General features: G+C 36.0%; 3 protein-coding genes and 1 long non-coding RNA gene across 14 annotated transcripts in view; 3 read left to right on the top strand and 1 right to left on the bottom strand.

The window, feature by feature from the left end:
• Window positions 1-11,192, top strand: part of LOC126863503 (uncharacterized) — a 99,068-nt gene extending 87,876 nt beyond the window's left edge. For 7 of the 9 annotated variants that reach the window (XM_050613757.1, XM_050613759.1, XM_050613754.1 and 4 more), the window contains 2 exons: window positions 2,807-3,137; window positions 3,655-11,192. In XM_050613757.1, coding sequence (XP_050469714.1) covers window positions 2,807-3,137; window positions 3,655-4,243 — 920 coding nt within the window. In that variant the 3' untranslated portion in view covers window positions 4,244-11,192. Of the gene's footprint in view, window positions 1-54; window positions 443-2,237; window positions 2,389-2,806; window positions 3,138-3,654 lie in introns of those variants that run through there. The other 2 variants (XM_050613756.1, XM_050613755.1) reach the window with 2 other exon arrangements.
• Window positions 11,193-11,860: 668 nt separating this feature from the next.
• On the bottom strand, window positions 11,861-24,417 carry LOC126863444 (probable serine/threonine-protein kinase DDB_G0282963). Of its 3 annotated transcripts, XM_050613613.1 has the most exons (9): window positions 24,301-24,417; window positions 23,984-24,232; window positions 23,500-23,621; window positions 18,238-22,591; window positions 18,074-18,149; window positions 17,390-17,652; window positions 17,147-17,302; window positions 16,706-17,019; window positions 11,861-16,616 (listed from the first exon to the last, which is right to left on the bottom strand). In XM_050613613.1, the coding sequence occupies exons 4-9, from the start codon at window positions 22,504-22,506 to the stop codon at window positions 15,038-15,040; spliced, it is 6,657 nt and encodes a 2,218-aa protein (XP_050469570.1). In that variant the 5' UTR covers window positions 22,507-22,591; window positions 23,500-23,621; window positions 23,984-24,232; window positions 24,301-24,417; the 3' UTR covers window positions 11,861-15,037. The 3 variants fall into 3 exon arrangements, with proteins under 3 accessions (XP_050469570.1, XP_050469573.1, XP_050469571.1); XM_050613616.1 differs by having other exon boundaries at window positions 18,116-18,149; window positions 23,984-24,397; XM_050613614.1 differs by having other exon boundaries at window positions 18,238-22,494; window positions 23,984-24,397.
• On the top strand, window positions 16,930-17,351 carry LOC126863551 (uncharacterized). Its single transcript, XR_007688921.1, has 2 exons — window positions 16,930-17,079; window positions 17,159-17,351. It is a non-coding gene; the product is annotated as an uncharacterized LOC126863551 (long non-coding RNA).
• A 12-nt stretch (window positions 24,418-24,429) lies between the features above and the next one.
• On the top strand, window positions 24,430-25,994 carry LOC126863524 (probable 39S ribosomal protein L49, mitochondrial). The gene is made up of 3 exons (XM_050613809.1): window positions 24,430-24,690; window positions 25,351-25,531; window positions 25,617-25,994. The coding sequence occupies exons 1-3, from the start codon at window positions 24,586-24,588 to the stop codon at window positions 25,889-25,891; spliced, it is 561 nt and encodes a 186-aa protein (XP_050469766.1). The 5' UTR covers window positions 24,430-24,585; the 3' UTR covers window positions 25,892-25,994.
• Window positions 25,995-26,022: the final 28 nt, after the last annotated feature.

Raw genomic sequence — 26,022 nt, 5'->3', positions numbered from 1 at the left:
GGTATGCATGATCTTCCGTTTCAATTTTATATTAAATCTTCTTGAAACATAAATTCTTTTTTGTTGCTATATTGAGAGTAAGATTCAAATATAAAAATTTGACGGTTTTAATTTTCGTCTAAATCGGATTCATATTATATTTTAACAGATTCAATATTAATTTAATTTAATAATCCGCACATGATCAATGAACTTCCTTTTTCCACTTGAATTTGCTCGCTCGCATAAATAATGTCGATCGTATTGACAGTTATGTTGTTTCAAATAACTGTACCGTATAAAAATGACGAAGGAGCAGAGAGAGAAGGTACAATGTACGAGAAAACGGGGGGCGTTATATATATGTATGTATGTATATATGTATACGTGCAAGTAAACTTACCGGTGGGAGAAGGGAGAGGACGACGCGCACGAGTCAGCGACTCCATAGCAGACTTTACAGGTTAGGTAACGTGTATCCATGGTGGTTTTTTCCCTGCGGAGAAAGTTAGCTTAGGTGCATTTCGAGCGTAAAATCGTCTCTTCGTGTAGCATCAGTCTTCTTTATTTTCCGTCCCGACTTAATTAAATAACCTTTTGATGACAGTTCCGCATCTAATTCGCGTAACCGTACTAGACACTATTGACACTTGTCAAAGAGTCTATTTGTTAGGATGACGCATTTTCAAAATCAGTATTCAATTTTTTGAGGCACTACAATCAATCAATCACATCATAATAAGATTTTCCATTAATTAGCGTTTTATAACGAGATAAAGTTATTTAACAAGTGTCAGCGCGAATTATATATTTTTTCAACTTGTTTAATGTATATGGCCGCCATCTTGTTGGCTTGTAAAGGTATTGGAGGTGCCATCTGTCGGCTAATTGAACAATTTATTTTCGGAATTATTTCCGTTTACGTGTGACTCAGGCGGTTATTCGCGGAAATCATCGAAATAGAGATTCATCTTCCTACTAAATGTTGATTATTAGGTTGGGAAACGCGAATGTGACTCACTTTGTAGGAAGAATGTATAACTGCCAATTAATCACGCGAATATATCGATGGAGGTTAACTATGCCTTTCGTAGACCACGGATTTAGTTATTTGCTTTCTACGCAGTTTCTTTGATCCATTACTATAACGAACGATTTGATTCTGTGTAATTCCTATAGTCAACTTTGTATAACCTAACCTACACGTCTGTCATATGGAACTGTACAATTATTGGAGAAAGAAAACTAATGTCAAAGTCACTTTGCAAAATTTAAAAGCTCTGTCATGCGTATAGCATGCAACGAAAGTTTCAATCAACTTAGAAGTTACTTCCTCTTTCGAAAGGAAAGCGCGGTACGTTTAAAAAATCGAATATTCAAATATTGCAAGTGCCTGTTGCAAATGAAAATTTTCCATGACCTTATTGAAGTGTTAGAAGCTTTTTTAAGATATCTTTTTCTGTGAAACTTATTACAGTGGAGAATCCCGTTGCTCTGATACATATAAAAAGTATATGCCCTATAAATAGTATATTACGCATCTCTTAATCGTTCACGCATGCTCGGATCATGCTTATAGGATCATTGACACCGTATCAATTCGTATACAATCTCCACTTAAACTTAAATAATTATTTTAACAACTTTTTATCAACAGAGTACGTTTTATTGGTTTATTAGGCAGTAAACGAAATGTGTATAAATGCAACTGTGTATCATCAGTTGTTCGGGCAGATCCGTACGTTACGAAGCGAGGAATTTGTTCTCGTTTTGCGAAATGAATTACGAAAAGTGCAACATCGATCACGAACGCTTATTTGCTCAAGTTGCAGCTACTTATTACGTCCCATTTTCATGGCAACCGTGCAACCGGAGTGAAGTGTGTTAGAACGTCATCGACGAGAAATTTGCAAGCGAATTATTCATAACGAACAGTGTTGACCATCGATATCACTAACCAATTGCTATCTCTGTTTCTTTCTGTCGAGAGTGCTCTAATTTCATGCGATAGAGTTACAAGGATATCATTCTTGCTAATTAGTCAAACCACATAAAACACTGGTTATAATTTATATAAGCAACTAAATTCCCAGAAAGTATATCGTTATATGTTTGATATAGAAATAAAACTGATTTTTAACTTTTTAATATTTTTATTGTTTATAGTTATTATTAAACTCGCCATATATTATGGAATTAATCACAAAACACATATTAATGAAATTGCTTCTCGTGTTTATTTTATTATGGCTCAACAGAAGTGCATACTCAGTAGATGCAGGTCGTTGTATAGCGGAAAAAATGAGAAAATTTGGTCAATTATTGGTATAGAGCGCGCACTACGTAAACACGTAAATACTTACGTACCGCTAGACTGCCCTCTATGGTCGCCGTTTTTACCGCCTCTCGGTAATACCGTTATGTCTACATTTTTTCTCTTGTCTATTACATGTTCAGATTTCTAGATTTAAAGACAATGGACTGATTACAATACCAGAAAATATCAGTATTTCAAATATATAAACTTGTTACTATTTTATTTTTTCATTTGCATACCTGTTTCTTCGAAATGAAATATATTGTATTTTATCAGTAGATTTTTTTATTAACTTTATTGTTCTTCTTGTTTTCTCGTTTGTATGTTTTCTAATATCTTCTTTCTCTCGAACTACTTTATTCACAGAAAGCAATAGAATACAGAAATGATAATAAAATTAGAAATACATATTTGGATCAGATAGACTGATATGATAGACTTTTAACCCTGCTAAGAAGCAGAACATGAACAATTTCGAAAATGAACAATTTTTTGTTCCTTATTTTTCAGACGCTAAGATGAGATTGGAGGAAGACCTTGTGATTCGTAGGAGCAGACCAACGATGATTTCGGCCAAGTACCGTGCGAGGGAGGAACGTCGTCGCTTGCTTAAAATTTCAGCCGGTAAGCTAAGGAGGATCGAGGATCCAGAGGCTAGCCTGTGCAGATCGGTTCTCATAAACAACGCCGTCAGGCGACTGCAACGTGAAAACCGAGACGAAAAGACAAGGAATTACGGCCTTCCGGTGGTCACGTATCTAAATGATTCCACGAAAGAGAATAACGTCTCCAGCAACCTTATCGTCGGAGTAACAGACGACGAAACGTCCTCCAGGAAGAGGTAAGAGAAACTATTTAATCAAAGTTTTCAAATATCAAGGATCCTTGCTGATATCAGTTATAAAACTAAAGCAGCGCAATATGCATAAAACTTCACTTAAAATTAGCATTTTTGGATTCTACTTGACAGAAGATATCATATGTTGCAAAAAATGTCACAAATATAGTACGTCCCAAAACGAAGTTTTAGCTGAACGTTCGATTATAATTAATTATAGATATATTTTTTGTATTTTGTACATAACCTATGTGAACGGTTGCGTTCTCTTGGAAATAGCTTCGAAAGAGGTCAGAGGATGCTCAGAATAACTAATTCGTAGTTGAACTTTCCCGTTCTAGAGGAAGAAGAGTGGCAGATCTTGCTCGCTGTTGTTAGAGATTTGTTTTACATAATATAGATTGCGCAAGTAGCGACAGCTCGCGTGTCGGTTGCGCAATACCTTCGGGCACGATGTCTACTCTCGCTGCCGTCTCTTAATAATTTCCGAAACAACCCATATCATTTTCGTTTTTTTCAGATTAAGCGATGACACGCGGAACGATGGAATCAGCCCCAAGCGACAGAGGCACGATGATCTTGACCTTCAGGACGATGTGTTCAGCGACTTTTACATTCTGCCACCTACTCCGCGATTACTATCTCATATAGACGAAGTCCAGGAACCCGAATCTCCGCATCATCACCATCTGGTGTACTCTGAGGACCGTCTAGGCTCCGTAGATGTTCGGTCGACAACAACGATCAGCAGTAGCACCGCAAACACAACCACCACCACTAGCACCAGCACGTCCGCGAGTAGTTGCTGTAACTCCGTCATGTTCCCTACCGAACTAGATGACACTAGCAGTCAACTAACCAGTGTTGCTAGATCTACCGATGTAGGCAGCATAATGGAGGCTTCGGACGTGGTCGACCCTGACAGGATCTGCGATTTTGCAAGGTTCGCAGACTCCGCCAAGAGTCTAGAAGAACGTTTAGTCGAGTTACAGTCGCTGGACGAACATTTTGACTTGGCGAAATTCGAGAGGAACAACAATCAGAGTTGTGGCAGAGCGTTCCACGATATCCAGACCTTCCACAGTTTAGTACCTGGACTGGAAACCTAGAAGGGAGCCTCGTGCCTCGAGCACCCTCCTCTCGTCGTGTCTGGCTCGACAGAAAAAGATGACCACGAACACGATAACGACGATGATGCGGGTAGACGGCTTCGCGGCACATACGAGGAACCACGGCGAGGATGAACCTGAGATCTGGGGAGGGGGTGAACATTTTGTCTAGAATATGGCGCCATCTATGGAGCTTTGACTTGATGGCACGAGCATCGTCGACACGGCTGGACGACCTATCAGAGGGTGGTCTCTCTTTAATATTTGGGAAAGCACAAAGGACGAACTTTTGATACCGAGCAGTACCAGTAAGAGAAAGATATATGTAGGCTTGCGTAAGGCTTGTTTTCATCGTCCTTGGGTTTTTTTTATTTGGTCGTTCAGCAGCCGTCAACGATTTAAGACTGCGTGGAGGATAAGTAAAGTACTTTTAGTGGATGAAATGCGTTTTCAGCAGTTCTCGGTTCGATGAAAGTCTGGCTTCAATTGAGTGTTGTCGATGTGTACGTCACCAATAGTTGATATAAACGTTGTTGGTTGTACGTGCATCGGTACCAAAATATTCTGAAACACGCATTACATATATAATTTGTATATATTCGAGTACGTTTCTAAGAGCACGTTAACGATTATATTATAGGTGAATTTATAGTGGAGATATTTCCGGAGAAAGTGAATAAGCGCCGACACACAAAAGAAAAATGAGACGCGTGCGTCTGTTGTGTATAAATGCCTTTAAGGTAGTTGTAAATCGATGTAAACGCGAAGTGCGCCCGATATCGAATGAATTTCACTATCGCGCGATTATGCCACAATGGGCCTTCAATTTTTGTTAACGATATTTTATCGTTCCTTTCTCTTTCCTTAATTTTTTTTCGTGGTTTCCCTTGTGATTCTACAGATAATGAAAAGTGAATTTTAGAACATCGACAGATTACCATTATCCAATGTGTGATTTTCTTTCGTAAATCACAAACAGATAATGTGTCGTCGGATGGCGAAAAATCGTTGGTTGTAAAAAAATATATTTCTTTGTTAAACTATTTTATTCTTTTTTTGCGTTTTTTTTCTTTTTTGCGATATTCTTGTTCGGAGTGATAATCGTTGAACGTTTGTGTTTCTCGCGTGGCATTTTCTTTAGTTAACACTTTTTTTCCTTCTTATTCCTAATGATGAAACTCATTAGTTAGTATCAATTTGTATAACGACGAATTTTGTTACGTCGAATTACGCAACTGTATGATTTATATACACGCTGTATGCATACTGTTTATAATCATTGTTTTTAAAAAAGGTATGTAATAAGTTCGGATTTGTAAGATGTACGTTAGCATGGATTTTGCGGACACTGTGCAGTGCAATAGTTTGTCCCTTCTTTCTTCTCACAGAAGAATACCGGAACATGTCGCAAATCGTTTTTGAACATCGAATATATTATTACTACACAGATACGTGAATACTCGAAATCGATCTGCGACACTTGACCATCTCTGCGTTGATTAATTCGTAACAGTGTCGCCATGATTCTTCTATAAACTCATAATCAGTGCAGTCTAGGTGAATTCCTTGACTATGCCATTTTTAAGCTGATTTGGAAATATACCGTCTTAATCTATTTCTGTCCCCATTCACAAAAGTGCTAAAAAGGAATTGGACGATCAATGTCACGCGTGCAATCATTTTTTCTACATTTTGTTTAAACTGACCACTTTTATACGTTTTGCACATATTATAAATTTAACGAATCATTCACAGGAATACCCCTGATCTTTTTGTACAGGATAATAACAGATGCATTTGAATCCTCTGAGCGTCGCGGTGTTGCTTTACCATTCGTGCCGTAACCTGTGAGGGTAGCCGCGAAACTACATATTACGTAATCGATGATTGAATCATTGTACATATAAACATTTGTACCGTTCTGTAAACCCGGTAAGAGGAAATAGAAACAATGACGAAAGCGTGAAAAGCGATGCAAAGAGAAATCCAATCTTCCTTTCGAACGTCTAAACCGCCTTTCGAGGGAAATTTCTCGACGTGAGTCGTATTATCGCGACGAAGAAGGACCATCTCGATTCGTGGTTTGACGCGTTCACACTGTAAATAGTCACATTAGCACCCTTAAAATAACTATGTATAAAATTTCATACGTTGTTTAGGTTTTTAGTACTAGTTATTCAAGATCAGTTACCAATTATATGAACAAATTGCAAATAAACTGCAGAAATATAATATCTTGTCAGCTCTCCTTTACTCCACTCCCTTAAATTTCAAAATCAAAGACTTTACACACCACGTTTTGCCGCTCGTTTTTAAATTGTCATTAAGCACCGGCTTTCGACAAACTTCGTACGACGTCGTTAATATTCGGTAGCGATTGGATGATTCTGATTGCTCCATTATCTGCCTATGTAAGTCAACATGAAGGGCTCGCGATTTTGAAAAAATTCATTCAAATGGTTCCTTTTTCTACACATATCAATCTTTATTTATTAATATTTATTTACTAATATTAATAGACTTTAAAAAGGCTAAATTCAATTTCAGATTTTAGTCTAATCCTATATTCTACATAGCGTTTAGTTCTAAATCATAGTTAAAGACATTAAATTACTTCTGTAAAGGGTTCTTTAAAAAAGACTTTATTAAAATAAATGCATGATTTGTATAGGATACGAAAGGTTTAACGATAAAAAAGATTGTAGTAAGTAATAAGAAAATAAGATTATAAATATTTTAAGAAGTTTGATGGCATAAATTAGAAAGACACGAAGAATTTTGGTTATATCAGTTATAATCCCTAGTATATTAATATATCTTGATATCTGAAATTTGGTATAAGGAAATGGATTATGGCGAAAGGAATAATTCTATATATTTCATTTTATTGTTTTTTTTTGGTACTTTTTTTTATTGAGAGTTGCGAATATATACAAAGGATGGCGAACTAATAATAACTATTACATTAGAATCAAATAAACAAAGGTTATCATGATAGTATTAACGTGTGTTAATATTCGTTTAAATAACATAATGTTCGTAATGATGTGTGTATCGAATTTTCAAAAGATGTCATTGCATACGCCACAAAGTGTCACATCGTCGTTTATTTATTCGTATTTTGTTCTTTATATATATATAATATATATAATATATATATAATATATAATATATATATACATGTATGTGTATATATATATTATATGTATACGTGTAGGATTGCTTTCGCGTCACATCGACATCGGTTTCGATACATTCGATCCTCGATAAAAAGGAAAGTTCGAAATCGAAGATCGAATATAGTGTCGAAAATTGCTGCGAAAAAAAGAAAGAAAAGAAAAACAAAAAGAAATCGGATCGGAAATACATGTAAAAATCGACTGGAAATTCGATCGGCTTATCCTGATTATTCTTTCTAAGATAAGTCTAAGAAGGACAAAAGTTCTTCTTTTTACGTTTAAAACGATAAATTAGAATTTAGAAAATAAGTAACTACTATATAATTAGTATTTTTTTATCTTTTTTTCTCATTTTTCTTCCAAATAAATAGTAACGCATTTTCAAGAAATAAACGAATTGTGATTGTGTGGTTTCACGGTTTGCGAATCGGTACATATATTTACCGCTCTTTTACGATTGGCGGTAAGTTTAAGTATGAAAAGTGGAAAAATTTCTACATCGTTTAAGACTCGCATCCGTGTTCGGCATTTTCGGCCGAGTTATGATTTGTGCGTTTCAATCGCGACAACACGAATTCACTCGATTTGAGAAAGGCGCGATTATTTGACGCAGATATAAAATCGTGTAAAAAAAATGTGAACACGTTTTCGTAGTTAACCGTAGTCGTCGATTGTATCATCAACGAGGATTTATTTCGATTCGCAATCGTGAAAACGTTCGAAACGATTTGAAGCGAGCAAATAATATACTTTCGCCTATCTTTCGTTCTATTTTCTTAATTTCAGTATTTCCATTTAATCGTGTTGCAATGTCGATGGAGTCCTCGAATATATCATAAAAAAAAGACAAGAAAAGAGAATAAGAAGAATAAAATTCAATAGAACAAATCGTTTCGTACAAATATCGACTTCGCGAGTACGAAATATCGTGAAGTTAGCGAAGAAACAGCAGAACGATGTGTGCATCGTGTCTAGTTGACGCCAAATATCACTCAAATTCGATTTGTTCTTTTTTTTTTGTAAATTCACAACACCGAGAAATGTTATCAATGTACTTAACGCGTACTTAATTTCTTGCTTCTTTTTCTTATTGCTTTCTTCCCGTTTGCATTGCCAACATCGTTCACGATTTTTCATTTCATATAATAAAATATCTTTTCCTAAGTATAAATCGATCGATCGTTTCAGCACTTATCGATTTTCGATTTATACGCACCTGTCGTTCATCTCAAAAAATATTTCTTCACTGCAGAAACGCGTCGAATGATTTCTTTTAAAAATTTGTCAATAATTTGTCAAGAGAACATCGACAGTAATATGTAGATAGGAAATTTTTATGGATTCATGCGAAATTAAAAAATGTACATAGTGTAATCTGCAAAAATATGCAAAATATCTAAATTAAAGTGCTATGTATAATTAGAACGCGGATTTTTATTATCAATTTTATCAATTAAAGTAACGGAACATACGTAAATGTGTATTTTCCCCATGAAATGCTACGACAAATAGTTCATTTTTAATATTTTTTTATTGTTACATGTTATATGCATTTTCTATATTAGCTTCGAATTTCCCATAAATTGTATAAAAATCCGCAACTTAATTATAATATTTAGTGTGTAAAGGAAATCTCTAGTTAGATTCCAATTCCATAATTGTGTTAGTAAAAATTTTCATAAAAATCCACAGCCTAGTAATAAACTAAAAATAGAACCGAATAACAGGGAATCTAAGTTTCTTTGTACGTAAGTACTACTGGAGATTTTGTGTTTTCGATGTGTTTCGCCTTTGTGCATGCCAGAGGCATGCGCTGTCGCATCTACTGCCAGTAGAAACACCATTACATTTTGTCAGACGCTAATCATTGGATACCAATGCTTCTTGGCTCTTTAACACTTTTTGTGTGAACCTGCTACTAATCATGTTGCGTGATTATCTTTACGTTAAAACCATACAGGGCATCCTAGAGTTAAACAGCCAAACTTGGTCAGTATATTTTATAAATATAACCAAACAAAAAGTGTTATATGAACATGGATGATTTAAAGCTTTGTTAAAAAGCTATAATAAATATATGAAATACAAGGAAAGGATAATATTTTGGCCTCCAATAGTTTTCAATTGCACGCAATTCGATTTTCACGCGTGCATAACTAAATAAGAAAAATATATCGGACAAAGCATTACATTGGTTCGTTAGAATGAAATGAACATCAACGTGATCTTCATAGGTTAATAAATCGAAATACTATCGTTGTCTTATAGCATAGTAATTGTAAACCCATTATTGTTCCCATTGTATTATATATTTGTATTATAACGTTTTAATAATGTTCGAAATGTTTATATAGTACTTTTTACTTGACTATACACTATACACATATTCGACTATGCTCATAGAATACAGCCACAAGATTGGCCTATTAAACGTAAAAGAATGTCTGGGACCACCCTGTATAATCGAAATCATGATTATTCTTTTGCTTTCTTTTCAGAATAAAGAAGAAATGTCTATTCGATTACATTTCTTTGAGGTGAAAATCATTCGACGATTCCTGCCGTCCCTCTCGACTACGATAATTACACTTTTCTTTTCATCACAAAAATAGAATTCTTAAAACTTAAACTCAGTTCACTCTCTCGTACACTGTTTGCCTTTCTCACTTTTCCTCTCTCACTTCCCCTTTCTTTCTTTCCCGATACGTCTCCCTTACTTTCAATTTTCCTTTACGTATAATCGTACTACATACACTTATCGAGCGTTCATTTGCTGAGAAGTATGCAGTTGCTGTTGACAAAAATTAATTTCGTTATCGGTTCATCGATATAATACACATTCGTCTTTCTTTTTTACGGTTCGATCGAATAATTCGAAAAAGAGTACTACTTAAATAATTCGCCATTGTCGTTAAAAACGTTGCATGTACCAAGGTCGATTCTCATTGTCGCGATAAATATTTGTACAATGTAACAATTCATTGACGCAATTTGGGCATACAAACGTAAACGAGCGTGGACGATTAACAATTAAAAAGTCTTGAGCAATCGATTTAAAAACGGTCGTACAATCCTCTCGTTTTCTTGTATCATACGTTCATTCGATACGTTCTTCTAACGTGCATTATTGTAACTTATGATGGCGCAGCTGCGATAATCAACACTCACGAAAACTCAATTTCAGGAAAAAAAGAAAAGGTATATTTTAAACGTGAAACTGCCATAGATACATTGACACTTACAATAATTGAAATACGCATCAATTAAATATAGTTGTTGCTTTAAAGAAGGAAAGAAATGGAAAAATTAGATAAAGACAAATGAAGAAAAAATAAAAAGAAAAGAATCGATGCAGTCAAACAAAGGAACGACCTCGCAATTCCTCCAATCACCACCACGTCCACGAAGACACGTAACAAAGAAGGGCTGTAACAATTATTCTACAACAATAATCGTACTCCTTTGTGTTGATTGCATCAGCGAAGAAAGTGGGAACGAAACGGAAGGATTTGAGACTTCACTAATAGCAGGCAACGGTTCTGTATAAAACAATAAATAAGGGTTAGATATGCTCGATTACATGGTATATCGATTCGAACAAGATCACTGCTCTATACACACAAGCTACTACCATTATCAACGTATCTGCGTATTTTATTCCATTTTTTTTTATTTTTGGTCAACCGTCTCTTTTTCTCTCATTTTTTATCTTTCTCGATTCTGGAAAAAAGATCAAAGACTTAAGGAAAAAGAAAAGAAGAAAAAAAAGAGAGCTGGTCAACAATCTAGTTCAGTCGAAATTACTAATAACGGGATTACGTAAGATTTAGAAATTACAATTTGACACGCACTGCACACAGCTCAGTAAATACTTATCTTCGTAAATTCTAAACGCCATCGTCCCGTCGATAACAATAATTACACTGATCGTGGGTTCGATCGATTTTAGTTCGATATACATATATTTATATTCATATTTATAATATATATATATAGATATATCAAAAATATCCTTAATAAAATAGAGCATTTTAATATGTATAACGTACCATCAAGTACTTTATTGTATTATAATTTTTATATACTAATATATATAATATATATATATATTTATTTATAACACACGTTCAGTATTATATATATTTAATATACATATAATACTCGCGCCGACATTCTTTCCTATTGTTCACGCGCACATGCGCCACACAGTTGTGCACGACTATCCTGTACAGTATGTCCCATGCACGTGTATACGTGTGCCTGTGTTCCTTTTTACGTTTCACCACGTGAATTTTTTTCAGATTAGATTACGCACACCTCGAGTTCCTGGCCTTCTTCCTTACTTCGTCTAACAGTTACGTCGCTACAACTGTCCTTCTCACTTCATCGTATTCAAATTCATATTTCGAAGTGTAAAAAGGATATCTTACAATTGTCATTTAATTTATAAAAAAAAAAAAAAAAAAAAAAAAAAAAAAAAAAAAAAAAAAAAAAAAAAAAAAAAAAAAAAAAAAAAAAGGTTCAAAGACTAAGCGCTATACTTTAGTAGGAAGTTATATTACGATTTACTAAAGCATTACCGTGTCATTGTATGAATGTTCGAAGATATTGCGATATATTACAATATCAGCAGGTCAATAATCTCTTAGTTACAAACTGATATGCTATAATATAATAATTTAAAAAATGTTTCTGGATTTTCGATATAAATCAGTACTAATCTTCTTCGTCGATAATTATCAACATACAAAATTTGTTTTAACAATGATTTGATAAGTTAAAACGAATGAAGCTGCCAGAACACTCGAGCGAACGATTTCCGCCTGAACTCGACAAAATTCTTTCGTCCGTGCGATATAAAATTTATCTATCCGTCGATCTTCTTTGACCGTTAATCGTCCTAGCTCAACACAGCCAAAATGAAAATTTAAAGAATTAGAACGGATATACGTACTCTTGAACCGATTCCATTTCCGTGCGAACCATTTTTAGTGAACACGTTAACTAGTGCATTTGGTTAAGCAACAATTAAATATACAGTTACATATTTGAAAAAAAGAAGGTACGAGCAAAAAATGAAGCTAGTTAAATAACAAATAAAGCGTGAAAAAATTTTCAGACTACTTTATTCACCTTCTTTAAAGACACAGAATAAACAGAAAACGAGTTTAGATAATTTTAAGTAGAAATATCTGGAATTCAACGGACGTCACCGCCAGGCTAATCCTCTCGTCAATTTTAATCGGTTCAAAAGTGGGCTTACCCTCAACTCGAATGATTTCCAACGCTTTTTTTATCGTTATAGAATGCACCGTTCAACAAACAATGCTCGAGCGTTTCTCATTTTATTTGTCTCCCAGGCGCAATATCTGATTCGAAATGACATTTTTCAAGTTTCACTCTCTCTGCTACTACTATTTACAATCGATCACGCGCATTTCTTTAAGGCAGTAATAACATAACCTCGAAACGACACGCGACAACCGACTGCATACGGTTTGCGTGTCCGAAGGAGGATTTTTCTTCTCTTTCGACAAACATCTTTTTTCGACTTGTTCTTTCCTTCACGCCCTTTTACATGGTGACTTCATACAGAAACAAAAACAAACAAAATGAAGAAAATGAAGAAGAAGAAGGAAACGGATTCATTCTGCTTGTTTCTCTCGCTCTTTCAGTCTTTCGCTCATTCATTCGTTAACCTTTCGATCTTTTATCTTGTGTATCTCTTATCAAAGGAGTTTCAAAATCCTCACATTTCTCTCAAACTCGCGATCGTTTTACACGATTAATGAAGGAATCTTGCATGATAATTAAAATTCACCGTGTCCTATAATAGCATTAGAATTACCGATAATGAAATAATTAATAATATAATAATAATAATCAATTACAAACTAGAAATAATTATCAGTTATGTACAATGTAATATAATGATATTATAGTAACGTAATAAATAAGCTCGAGGCGTAATAAATCTACACCTACTTTGTAGAAATGTATCCATCAATTCATACGACAAACGTTTAGCTTTCTCGCTCAACGATCGCCCCCTGATTAATAAGAATTAATTACAATTGATCATTATGCTACTCTCCGATGAGCAGGCCAAAATATATATATCTATATATTTTTTTCCTCTTTTCTAATGTACAATTGAATCTCTTCGGGTGTCATTATTTTGTCTCGTACCTTACTCACGGCAAAAAAGGTCACGTCCTATCTTTTATCCTTCTATCTTCCTTTCTCTCCAAAATTCCGCGATATTTCTTTTTTTTTACAGGTAGACAAAAATATATTCGGCGTACGGAGAAAAATCGTAAGGAAATCTACACCGTGGCGCCAACCTCGCGGGAATACGCGCAATATCATCTCGACACGAATTTTCGACTATATCTCCATCGGGATACGCGGAAAAAGGAACGAACTACCGATTTGAAAGTGCTCTTTGAAGCCTCAAGGACCTCCGCGAGACCTTCAGGTGTAGATCTCAAAGAACGCGTGGGACAGATATGTCTCTAGCATGAATTGTTTTCTTTATCTAACAACAGCAAGGCAAATCGTCAGCTTCTTCTTCATTTCGTTCGTCGGGTATATGTTCTCACTTATCCTATTCGACCGTTCCTCGTGAAAAAATTCAAAGAAGAGCTGTATTTCTCAATCGAGGATTGATTTTTCTGTTTTAGATTTAGAACATATAAACGAAGAAACAAAAGGGGGTGAAATCAAAGCTCCTTGATTCATAAACTTTCAAGATATATGTACCCCCTTCTTCTTTTCTCCTTTAAACTCTTCACTCGTTCGAACGATCGTTCGTTTACCTTCTTTATCTTTATTTGTTGTTTTCTCCTTTTGTTCGTGTATATATATATGTACGTAGTATACATTATATATTATATATATATATAATATATATATATAACTATATGTATAACGTGTGTTTCAAGTCCGTTCAACATAGTATACTTTGTCATTTAAAAACTAACGACTTCGTTCGCGACATACATTTTTTTAGGCACTTTTCCTTGGAAACAGGTCTTTTACCATGTTTCGCCATATTTTTTTTCACACTGATGCTTTGGTTGTTAATGTACAAGATCGTTAACGATTTTAGTTAATGTTCTGTTCTTCGCTGTTGTATCGTTTTTCCGACGAAACTGAAATGATGTTTCTATATATATATATTATCACGACATATACGCATGCGCGTATGCAAATACACGCAAAATATGACACGTATGATCGTTCATCGTATAACCGTATTTTCTTTTGAGCAGTGCAGAGTTTTTCTTTCGTGTACACTTTTCAATTTTTATTTTTTTTCACTTTTTTATATCCTTATAAGGCAAATATTGTCGCTTCTCGCGGTGAGCTAGCCTCCACAAAACTTCCTCAATACTTTTCTTTATCTCCCGCGATCGGCATCGAAACGCAAAATTCGATCAACAATTCTCTCTAGTTGGTCCGTCATGCTCTGTCGATCATTTCCATTTTATTTTACAAACACTCTCCTTTTCACTCAGGATCGGATACGAACCCTCGTGTACATTCTCTCGTCTGAAGGAATTAACATCTATAATTTGTTTACTTACTGTTTACCCCTATTTGTCCACTTGTTTCATTTCTCGGTTGGTCTAGTGACCGTTTGCGGTATCACCGTCAGCGACTTCGGTATTTTTGGCAATATCGGAATCTGGTTTGACGTCTTTGTTGTCACCTGGATTGATTTCGGTAGGTTCAGGTTGTGCAGTAAGTTTTGCGTCGGACTATTCTCGTTTGCCAACGCGCGAACGTCGCATATTAACGGCTCGAAGTCACTTCTGCTCTGCCGACTCAGCATCTCCTGCTGCATTCTCAGATGCTTCTGAAACTGTGTGTGCGCAGCTATCTGCGCCTTTTGATACTGCGTCGCCGACTTCACGTTTGCCGAAGAACTCAAATTACCTGTCCCGCCGTTTGAACTGGTTGACTGTTTCTCCGTGAGCATTTGTTGCTTCTGTTTTTTTAGATTTTGCAATCGTTTGAACTCGGGCTCGCTTAAGTGAAACACCTTACCACCAGAAGAAGTTGGCAGTTTTTGACCGTCCTTTCGTTTCACGTTACCGTTCGCGGAGTTGGCGCTGGTAGATGGAAGGTTTAGTCGTTGCAGATTAGGGGGTGGTTTCTTAATTATCGACACTCCAGGGTTTAACTTCAGAACCCGAGGAGGACTACTTTTTATAGATTGTGTAGTACTGGTGGACGATGGTTGTTTAGGAGTACTTGTGCTTGGTAAAGAATGCTTATCCCTTTCGAGAACGTAGCCGCCACTCAGTCGACGAGAATTGTGATATTCTGAGGCAATCGGTTCCATTATTGGCTCGTCCATTTTCTCTGGACCTTCGTACGATATTAGACGATTCTGCACAGAAGTCGAGTAATTAATGGCATTCCGTGATGCATTCGGGGCTAACACCAAATCACCGGATCTGTAATATTTTTCCAGAAGTATCAGATGTCTGAGAAACGAGCTCTGATTCCCGTATGGTCTCTGTAGCTCTTGCCAGAGGAGTTTCGTGTCTCTGTCATATTGTATCATAGTGGCACACTTTTCCCAACCTTGAGGCGTTATTTCTCGAACATTTGTAAATTCTATATTGGCGTGAAGGTTCATCTCCTCCTCGCCAGGGAAAAGAGTACGTACACTAATGGAAGGATTAGCACCGAGTCTCTGTACAACCGGTGTGATGTCATTATTCGTCCTTGGCCTCTTTGGCAATCTGGTTAGCGTCACCTCCTTGTCCATTGCAAGGATCTCGACAACCTCGTTGGGATTATCACAAGATATCATTGTATCTGATGTTGTGTATGGGTGCATATCAAGCAGCTTGCGTTTCTTCAGTTTCTCCACGGTGCTTTCAATACCGAGGAACTGCACGTCCATCCCGACATTTTCGTCGTTCAAGTTTGTCTTCGCGGTACGGTTCTCGTTGTCCATCTCGGAACTCGCTTCCTCGTTTTTGGTGGGTTCTGGAGTAGATTTTTCAGAGGCGGAATTCGTCGTACCATCCGGAGACTTGGAAGTTCCGGTCTTAGGTTGAGTGCTACACTTGGTTTTCTTCCTTTTGTCCTTGTCTTTGTCTTTGTCTTTAGTCTGATTCTGAGAAGAATCTTCGTCTTCGTTTTCCAAAACCTCAATGTCGTGATAGTGTAAGATTCTGAACATACAAAAAGAATAAAAGATAAAGATATAAAGACATAATAAAAGTAAAAATTAAATCTTGTAAATGTATCAAGGGAACCATACCTTTTCCGATAACTCTTGAAGAACGACTTATGATTCGTGTTCATGTTCTCTACATCCTTATACTTCAACTGCAACTGTGTGAAATATCTACACAATTTACAAGCGAAAGTACCGGCCGCCAGAATAACAGGAATCCCTTGTTGTCCAAGCAACTGATTCAATTCCTCAGTCTCTGCATTAGCTAGTTGATGAGTGTGGTTTCTCGCCAACCTACGTTTGCATAACGCACAAGTCAAGAATCGTTCGATCTTCGAGTAATGGCTAGCGCAAAACGACATGGACGTGTGTTGACTCGATTCCCAATCAATGTTCACCTATATAGAAAACACATTTATCACAGATATTTGTAAAAAAAAGTAATAATGTAACTGTAGGTATGAAAGTTTGATTTTAAACTTCAGATTGCATTATTTTTTTACCGACTTATACTGGTACACTAACCTGTTTTTGTAGACCAGCTTTTATCTTGAGCAACCATCGACGTTTGACATGATGTCGCGAAGCATCTCTACATTCGCGGGCCGAGCACTTGGACACCATGAGTTGTCTGTGTTGTTTCTGTGGCTTCGTTTGCATATTTGTTGGACTTGTATTTGCCTAAACATCAAGAAATTTTACATAATAAGATTACATATTCAAAGACCGATTAGATGATATTGAAAATTTTATAAATCAAGCTTCCACCTTTCTGTCTACATGACGGTAGCAAGCATCACATAAGCAAGAATCCTTATTCAGATGTCTTTCTATAATTAAAATCTTTTTCCGTCTTTCATCGGACTTCATTTGAGCAAGATGCATCGGTGTGTCCAAAGAACCGAATTTTCCAAAGCAGTAACAACAGACGTCTGCGCACAAGCGTCCAGGATGAATAGAGAAAGAGGAGGACTTCTCTGGAATAACAAGAGACTGACGATCCTTCGGCGCTGTGTCTTCATTATCTTCATCTGTTGTGACAAAACAATAAATAATCCACAATTATTACAGAGCTATACAACATTAAATCTGATGTTCTAATTTAATACTTTGATGAAGTGAGAGCAACTTAATTGGAAGATAATAGGAAAGTTAGAGAATAAATATAATTAATGTTGAAGCAGTAGCGCAAAGTAACATGCTTGTTATAGAAGACTATATAGTTGTTATGATTTGCGGGATCCTTTTTTTTAGGTGATTTATGAATTAAAGAACTGCTTGATACTAGATAGTAACAACATCGCGATTAAGGAAATAATCGTGCTATAATAAGCAAGAGCAATCCGTTAAAAAAAATATCAAGCGGTTCTTTTCACAATGACGAGAACGTGTGTTTTAAGCAGAAGGACAAGGAATGATTAAGAATGTAGTTATTCCCGCAACCAGGATTACCGCAAGAGTGTCTGTGGTTAGTAGAGAACTTTCGGTTCGCACCAGAACTGCTATCTCCCCAACCACTGGTTCCAAACTGAAAAATAAAAAGCAATATGATAAGTAAATGATTAAGTTCATCTTATTCAATGTATATTAATTTATCACATTTGTATAAAACATACCTCCTTCTGAATAGTGTAAAAATTCTCAGGTGAATCTCCTTCGCCATCTCCACGACCCTGTTTCAACACCATTTTCAATGGTGATCTTGATCGCCTCTTGTCTTTCTCCTTTTCTTTCTGAACACGGATTACAGTTTTCAGGGTACCTGTGTACTGTTCCTTTTTGGCCTTTTGATGGCTCAACCGCTCAGCAGCCTTTTCCAGAGATTCCAAACCAAGAAGTCTCAGAATCGACTCTTTTTTCGCCTTGTCTTCTGGTGTTTCCAAAATCTTTGGAGTAATATTAATGCTGCTAGAGGATTCACCAGACGTAGATGTCTCATCAGAATCTTTCTGTGATGTTTCTGGTGTTTTTACAGGTTTACAATCGGCATTCAGAATGTCTATATTCCCTGACTGCTTGGTCACATGGTTCTCAGATAAATTTCGAGATAATCTGTTCTCACATCTCTTTTTACTAGGCTTTTTCGTGATAATTAAGTCATTTTCTGATTTGCTTCTAATACTATCTGTACTGTCCTGACATTTTTCCAAACTTCCCCTAACTCCTTCTGAGAAACCTCTGAAATTTGTGGCACATTCTGTTCCGTTTTCATATTTGTTTAAAAAGGATCGATTGTTCTCATTGATCTTTGCTACCTCATTGTCCAATAGTGTCTCCTCCTTATTCTGTTGATCGTATCTCCGTATTTCCCGTTTTGGTCGTTTATTTTTTAAAGCATTTAATTGATCCTCTTTGCGTTTCTTCACCTCCCTGCTGCGTCTAGTGCGAGCTTGACGTTCTAACTCGATAGTATCTGTTTCAGTGATGTTCTGAGAATCATCTATGTCGTTTGTGATCATTTCACGAGCCTTTTCTTCCAAATCCTCATTAAGGGTATCTTCCTCATTATGAGAACTCTGCAATATTTGAGAACTTTCCTCTTCCGTTTTAATTTTTGGAGCACCTTCGATGCGTTCTTTGTTACAAGATGCTTGTCCCTTTTCGAGCTTTTTCGTTTTATCGCGAGCTCTTAATACTCGTTTCTTGTTATCATCGCCAGCAGATTTTTGCTCTTCCACAATATTGTCTGATATTTCTATTTCTTCCTTTACTATAGTTGTATCATTATTCTCTGAATTATCCTTTAACGAAATTACTTTTTTCTCAGTATTATTATTACCAGCGTTATTGTTATCTGTATCATTACTCGATTTACATTTCTCGTCCTTTTCATTCTCATCTATATCTTTTTTTATATCTTCGATAGGATTACACGCATCGCTAGAAACAGGACTCGCGGTGCATTTAAAGTTCGTTGTGGAATCGGAAGTAGGTGGTACTCTGCAATTATTCTTGTCCTTCTTTGCAACTTGTGTTGCTTCTGACACGCTTTCTTCAGATTTTTCAATTTCTTTGGTATTCTCTATTACCTCGGGTTTATTCTGTGCATCGCTATTTTCTGATTCATCCACTTTGGCAAGACTTATTTTCTGTTTTTCAATATCTGTGATACGTAATGTACTAGGTAATGGAGAAATGTCTGTTGTAGTTTTGCTTGCTGATTCTTGCCTGTATTGTATTTCGTTCATGCTCGTTTGCAGTTGATTGCTAGATTGATCCTCTGCTACCAATCTTTCTACTTCCTTAGAGATACTTTCTAAAGTCTCTACATCATCAGATTCCACATTTGCAGAAATCTTGGCCTCATCTTCGATTGTTTGATCTGTTTTTGCTTCCTCTTCTGTAACTTCTTCTTGTACCTGCTTCGACACGATTACCGTGCAAACAGTTGAAGATTCTAAGCTAGCCGCTTTATTTGTCGATTCGTTCTTAGGTGACTCGTCATTCGAAGCAGTTTCCTCAGAAACAAGTTTACTGGAGGTCTCCAAAGACTCTTCACAGTTTTCAGACTTTTGGGCTATTCTATTTAATACTCTACCTAATTTTTTAACAGTTTCGTTGTTTTCGAGATGACCTTTATCCGTTATTTTCGGAGATTTTTTGCTAAGACCAGATCTTTTACCATCATCCAAAGCCTTTATTTGATCGTCTATAACTTGTTCCACATCCTTTTTAGACTCTAATTCTGCCGAATTAGAACTATCATTCGATTCCTCTTGTTGATTCATAGCTTTGCAGGTGCTATCATTTTTCTCTGTTATCTGTACAGAACCTGCTTCAGAAGCATTATGAGGGTTGCAGCTTGCATCATTGTCAGAAGAATCGCTCTCTTGTACGTTCTGAGAATGTGTTTCAGTTAGTTCAATATCACCCATGACTAGTTTTTCAATTTCTTTGGCAGTATCGGCCACTTTTGGCTTCAGTTCAGCCACTGAATTTTCTGAATTGTCCGATTTAATCTCATTCTTGGAAATAGTAGACTTATCCTCGTCTGTATTGTCCTCCAACCCTAATTTCTGCGACTCCGCGCTCAGCGGTGCAATTATCTCCTCGATTTTTGGTATTTCAAAATTTTTATTCAATCCGAGACCCTTCTCCGGCCCAAAGATTTTACTCTCGATAGATTTGGCGATCGTAAGCTTGATATTTTCTATCATTTGATCTATCTGAGACTTCGGATTACCGTCCGACTTATCCGTACCATAAAACGAATTGACCGTCTTCTTCATATCTATGTTTAAACTACTTCTTCGACCCTTAGATTTGTCAGAAAGTTTCGCTAAAATATTATCTTTCCTAACTTGATCTAAATTACTCGTTTTTTTCAACTCTTCTTGCACTTCCGCGTTTTTCGGTATTATTCGTGTATATTCGCCTTTGGTATTGTCATTTTTTATTTCGATCTCGGTACTTTTGGCTTTAGTTTTCGAACGAAGAGTAGGTCCAATCTCGGTTGTCCTATCTACTCTATCACTATTGTTATTATTTTCTATTTCCGATACAACTTGCGAACTGTCTTCGAAATTTTTTAGTGTTTCTTGTTTTAAGCAAAGTTCATCTTTAGTTGATACCATAACCGTCTGAGAATCGTTACCGCTAGATTCAGAAAAACAAGATTCGGTATCGATATTACTATCTGCGATATTATCCATGGAAACTTCCGAACTAACAGGGTCATCCGAATTCAATCTTCGACGTTTTTTAAGCTCCAAATCGGTAGAGATAACAGAATCCGCCTGTCGTAACTTGCCATTCCGCAAACTTCTTTGACTAATCGATGCGTTCGACCTTTTCCTCAATTGAATTGCACTTTGAACAGATTCTGTTTCCAGATTCTCCCCATCAGAAGTAATTTTGATATCTTCACTGTCTGGTTCTTTTTTTATCTCAATATCCGGGACTATATTCTCTTCTACCAACATCTTTTTCCTCCTTGTTACTTTCCCTTCTATTTTCTCTGTTATTCCTTGCTGATTATCTATTTCTGAGTCGCTCAACATTGAAGCTATCACTTCGTCTATGGTAAGATCTATAGAACTCTTGGTGTCCAGAAGTGACTTTGAAACCCTTATATTAGTGCAATCTATATCCCTGGTACTCTTTCTTCCTTTTGTATATTTAATATCACCTTCTGACTTTATGAAAGTGTCTTTCTCTTTGATACTATTCCTTTTAAATCCCGAAAATTTGGTTGATTTAACACCCCTAGGTAAAGAATCTAAATTTTCCAAGCTTCTACCCTTCCTATTAAGTTTTGGACTACTCTTGGTACTGGATCCAGCAACTGAATCTGTATCTTTGTCCACAATGTCCTCACTCTCCAATTCGCTACTTTTTGGTATAAACTTGGTCTTTTTAGTCCTGAGATTGTTCTTGGCACTTCTATTACCTCCTTCTGTCCCTATACTTTCACCCTCTGCTTCGTTTATGTGATTCTCTAAAGTTTTTGTGTTGATATCAGATGTCTTAGCACTGTTTTCTTCCGATAATTTGGCTCTTTTAGCTCTCACACCCTTCTTAATATCAGAAGTTATTCTGCATAAATTTCTACTGGTCACCTTCCTTGTAACTTTTGACTTAATTAAATTGGCCTTTGTTACTCTTAGCTTTTGTTTACGTTTAAGATTCCTGAGAACCTTTTTACGTGGAAGGGTTGCCTCTAATTTTGGAGGAAGTTGACTACCAGTCGCCACAGCCTCTATTATGTCCCGTGCAAGTTGCTGTTGCTTTAGATTCGACAAAGTTTTGCCTTTTCTACTTTTAATTTCATTCGATGGCAAGCCAGAATCATTATTCGCCTTCTGTTTTGCTTTGGAAGGCGCTAAGGGTTTCTTTTCCCTGGATGCCATCTCACTTCCACCCACATTGGGCTCCTGCAATTTCATTCATAATATGAAATTGCAAGCAGGTTACTGATCAAATGATAATTGCTATTACCATTGTAGCATTCAGAGTAATTTGTCAATTCTCCTATTAATAAAACAATATATATTTTAAAAGTGAAAAGAAATCTTGGATTTATTTATAATATTGTACTCTGAAAGATTACTATATATTTCCATCTTTAAAGAAATGATCAAAACATTGAATTAAAAGTTAACTCTATCTCTTTTTCTATCCAAAAAATATTTATACAATGGCAATAAAAAGTATTTACACATACCATTATCCTCCAATGAAATATTCTTTTATTAGGTATCAAATTTTTCAAATTATGTAAAAATGTTACAAAATAATATGAAATTTAATATACATGGATCTAATTAATTAATATACAAACGCTGTAATAAATACAGTGATATGCAAATACTTTTTGCAGCTGTTGAATATATATATATATATATATATAGCAACTATAAAAAATATTTGTATGCACCCCTACTTTCCAATAAAGCATTCTTTTATCAGGTTCCACATTTAATTCCATAGCATTAAATTTTTGTAGCCATACAAAAGTACAATCAAATAACATGGAATTTAATACATTTGAAGTCAATTAATTATTATATAAATACTATAATAAATACAATAGTATACGAATACTTTTTACAGTTGCTCTCTCTCTCTCTCTCTCTCTCTCTCTCTCTCTCTCTCTCTCTCTCTCTCTCTCTCTCTCTCTCTCTCTCTCTCTCTCTCTCTCTCTCTCTCTCTCTCTCTCTCTCTCTCTCTCTCTCTCTCTCTCTCTCTCTCTCTCTCTCTCTCTCTCTCTCTCTCTCTCTCTCTCTCTCTCTCTCTCTCCATACACACACACGCGCGTGTGCTCGCGCGCACGCACACACGCACACGCACGCACACCCACACACATGCGCGCACACACACACATACAAAAGCGCGCGCGCGCGGCAAAAAGGATAAAATTATAAATGAAAAAAATATACCTTTCCTCTTTTAAGCAAGACAGGAACAAATTGACTGTATACCAAGTGGAAAAACTACATAATTCGTCTTAGATGTGAGTAGGTGAGCGGCCGGTCGGATAGTGGGGTTGATAGATGCGGCCCTGGCGGTCAGAAAAATTACGTGACAAACTTTGCATTTACACGGATACACGGAGCGCCTCTTCTCGGTCAGGGAATATCACTTTGAAATATTTACCACGATATCTCAACAATCACCTAACGGATCCTACAAAATTTCGCCTCGGCGGAAAGAACGGATCACATATTAACTGCCCATGATAAAAATTGGGGTTTAAGCGGGCGAGAATCATCGAAAATCACGCAACAAATCATCGCGAAAAAATCGCCACGAATAAACAAAAGGTCGGACCCGATTCAAGATTTCCAAGGTTTACTGCAGGCTTATTAAGAGGTTATCCAGAGAATTTATAATTTCGATACTCGATTCGTCGATTGTACTTACCTCTGGAACGAAAAATCACAGTAAAAGAGCGTGGTTTTTGCGGGAAAACGCGGAAAACAATCCTGTGAAAAACACAGTCCCGTTGCAGGGTGTCTATACGATGTCCCACTGTTTTGAGGCTACCGCCACCTGACGGTAGAACACGCGACCTCTCCCAGGTCCATAGTCCATTCGTGCTAATTCATCCAGTTATTTTCAATGAATTCCACCCTTCTAGCTTTACGCAACCCCGTTTCCGCTGCACGTTCGCTTAACAAAAAACTTATACTTACTAACAAACCGAAAAACTAGTCGAAAAAAGTATGATATATACTGACAATACTCCAGCGAAATTTGGAACAACGCGGCACTTCGAAATCTATATACTATTTCTGATAACTTAACCCCGCGTTATTTGGCGAATTTTACAGAATCACGATCGCTCAATGACACGTTCGTCTATTAGGATCGAGACCGACCGAGATGATCCTTCTACTGGGAACGAAAAACGGTAGAAATACGAGCGCGTCGCTGGGAAATATCCGATCTGGCACGAGAACGAAAAGGAAGACGCGCCCGTGCGCACCAATGGCGGCCACCGACCCTTATTTACTCAAGTCAAAATGGCTGCCCTTCGACTTTTCACACGCTCGAAACTTTCCACGATTATCCTCTCTTATTCTAATGAACTTTATTCATCAAACGGAGTTTTGCCAGTTATTACTCAGGTATTTTACGTTAATGTAGTTTATTGAGAATAATATTAGGAATAATATTATGATAAGCTCCCGCGAAAGCTCTTATACGTTTCCATAATGATTACTTTAGAGATAAAGCAACGAAGGGCCATGCTAGACCCAAGTCACGCGAGGTATTTATGTCTGCGGTTTTTATTTACTTTTATCTTTGAGGAATTTTGTTTTGCTCTTTTTTTCTAATGTCAGGAACGCTCGTACATAGATCAACAAGGTATTTTTGCGTTTGCGAAATTTTGTTGTAAATCTCTATTGTTTGAAAGATAGGAACGTAAAGATTAATGGATATTCTGAAATAAATGTTGAATAGCAAAATCTGTTGGAGATGAAAATATTGTGCAAAATGAAATGTACGCCATATTATTCTGAAGAAAAATGTATGAGATAAATTAAAACATATTTAGTAAAATTTAGAAACATAGACTTCTTTGGAATGAAGGCTGATATATATTTGTGATAAAATTTTTATTTATCTGGTTTTACACAATGACCTACAAATATTTATATAACCGTAATAACGATATTAAACAATAATGTATCATTGGAAAAATCATTTTACTTCTCATAATAATCGTTATGTATGATTCAATTTTAATGAAAAACTTTATCTGAAATATATTGTGTTATATGTAGAAAAGATGGAGCTCCTACAATAGTTCACCCAAATATACAGACCCTTCAAACTATACTGATTATGAAGTATCAAAAGATCCAAAAGAATGGGAATATGTAGAACGTTTACTCAAACCAAAAGTCATACCTACTCCTCACCTAGGAAAGGAGGAATATCCATCTGGGTGGAAACCACCTGTTGGTAAGTTGTTTTCAGTAATGTATTAATATATCTGTTACAATAAAATTTATAATAAAATTTTCTATTTTATTTAATTATTTAATAGCCAAACCACATGAATATCCATACTATATACAACGTACAAAAAATTATATGCAACCTGTTTATCTTGAAATTAGTCAACGGGGATTACGAAGATTGACTCTGGTTCGTAAAATTCATGGAGATATTTGGGCATTAGAATCGGAATTAAAGCAATATTTACAGAAAAAGGCATGCAGACCAATTGGTATTCGTACAAATGAACTGTTGGGACAAATTGTATTCAGAGGAGATTATGTAGATATTGTTAAAGAATGGATGGATGAAAAAGGGTTTTAAATATTATAACTTGTAAACAAGCGATTTTTTGTAAATATAATATAAAGAACATTTTGTTATTGTAATTATTTGTTGAATCTTGAAAATAAATAATTGAAATGATCTTTGTGCTCTTTTAGAATATTTGATAT

This window comes from Bombus huntii, chromosome 3 (assembly GCF_024542735.1).
Source record: "Bombus huntii isolate Logan2020A chromosome 3, iyBomHunt1.1, whole genome shotgun sequence".
NCBI classification, from domain to species: domain Eukaryota; kingdom Metazoa; phylum Arthropoda; class Insecta; order Hymenoptera; family Apidae; genus Bombus; species Bombus huntii.
This window is presented reverse-complemented; position numbering and strand designations above follow the sequence as displayed.

Excerpts from the sequence above, each read along its gene's own strand:
- LOC126863444 (XM_050613613.1), bottom strand. The coding sequence starts at position 22,506 with ATGAAATTGCAGGAGCCCAATGTGGGTGGAAGTGAGATGGCATCCAGG. Across the intron at positions 17,653-18,073 it reads TAACCACAGACACTCTTGCG|ATGAAGATAATGAAGACACA; the intron begins GTAATCCTGGTT and ends TTGTCACAACAG. Across the intron at positions 17,303-17,389 it reads ACCGTCATGTAGACAGAAAG|GCAAATACAAGTCCAACAAA; the intron begins GTGGAAGCTTGA and ends CTTGATGTTTAG.
- LOC126863524 (XM_050613809.1), top strand. The coding sequence starts at position 24,586 with ATGGCTGCCCTTCGACTTTTCACACGCTCGAAACTTTCCACGATTATC. Across the intron at positions 24,691-25,350 it reads TTTTGCCAGTTATTACTCAG|AAAAGATGGAGCTCCTACAA; the intron begins GTATTTTACGTT and ends TGTTATATGTAG. Across the intron at positions 25,532-25,616 it reads TGGGTGGAAACCACCTGTTG|CCAAACCACATGAATATCCA; the intron begins GTAAGTTGTTTT and ends ATTATTTAATAG.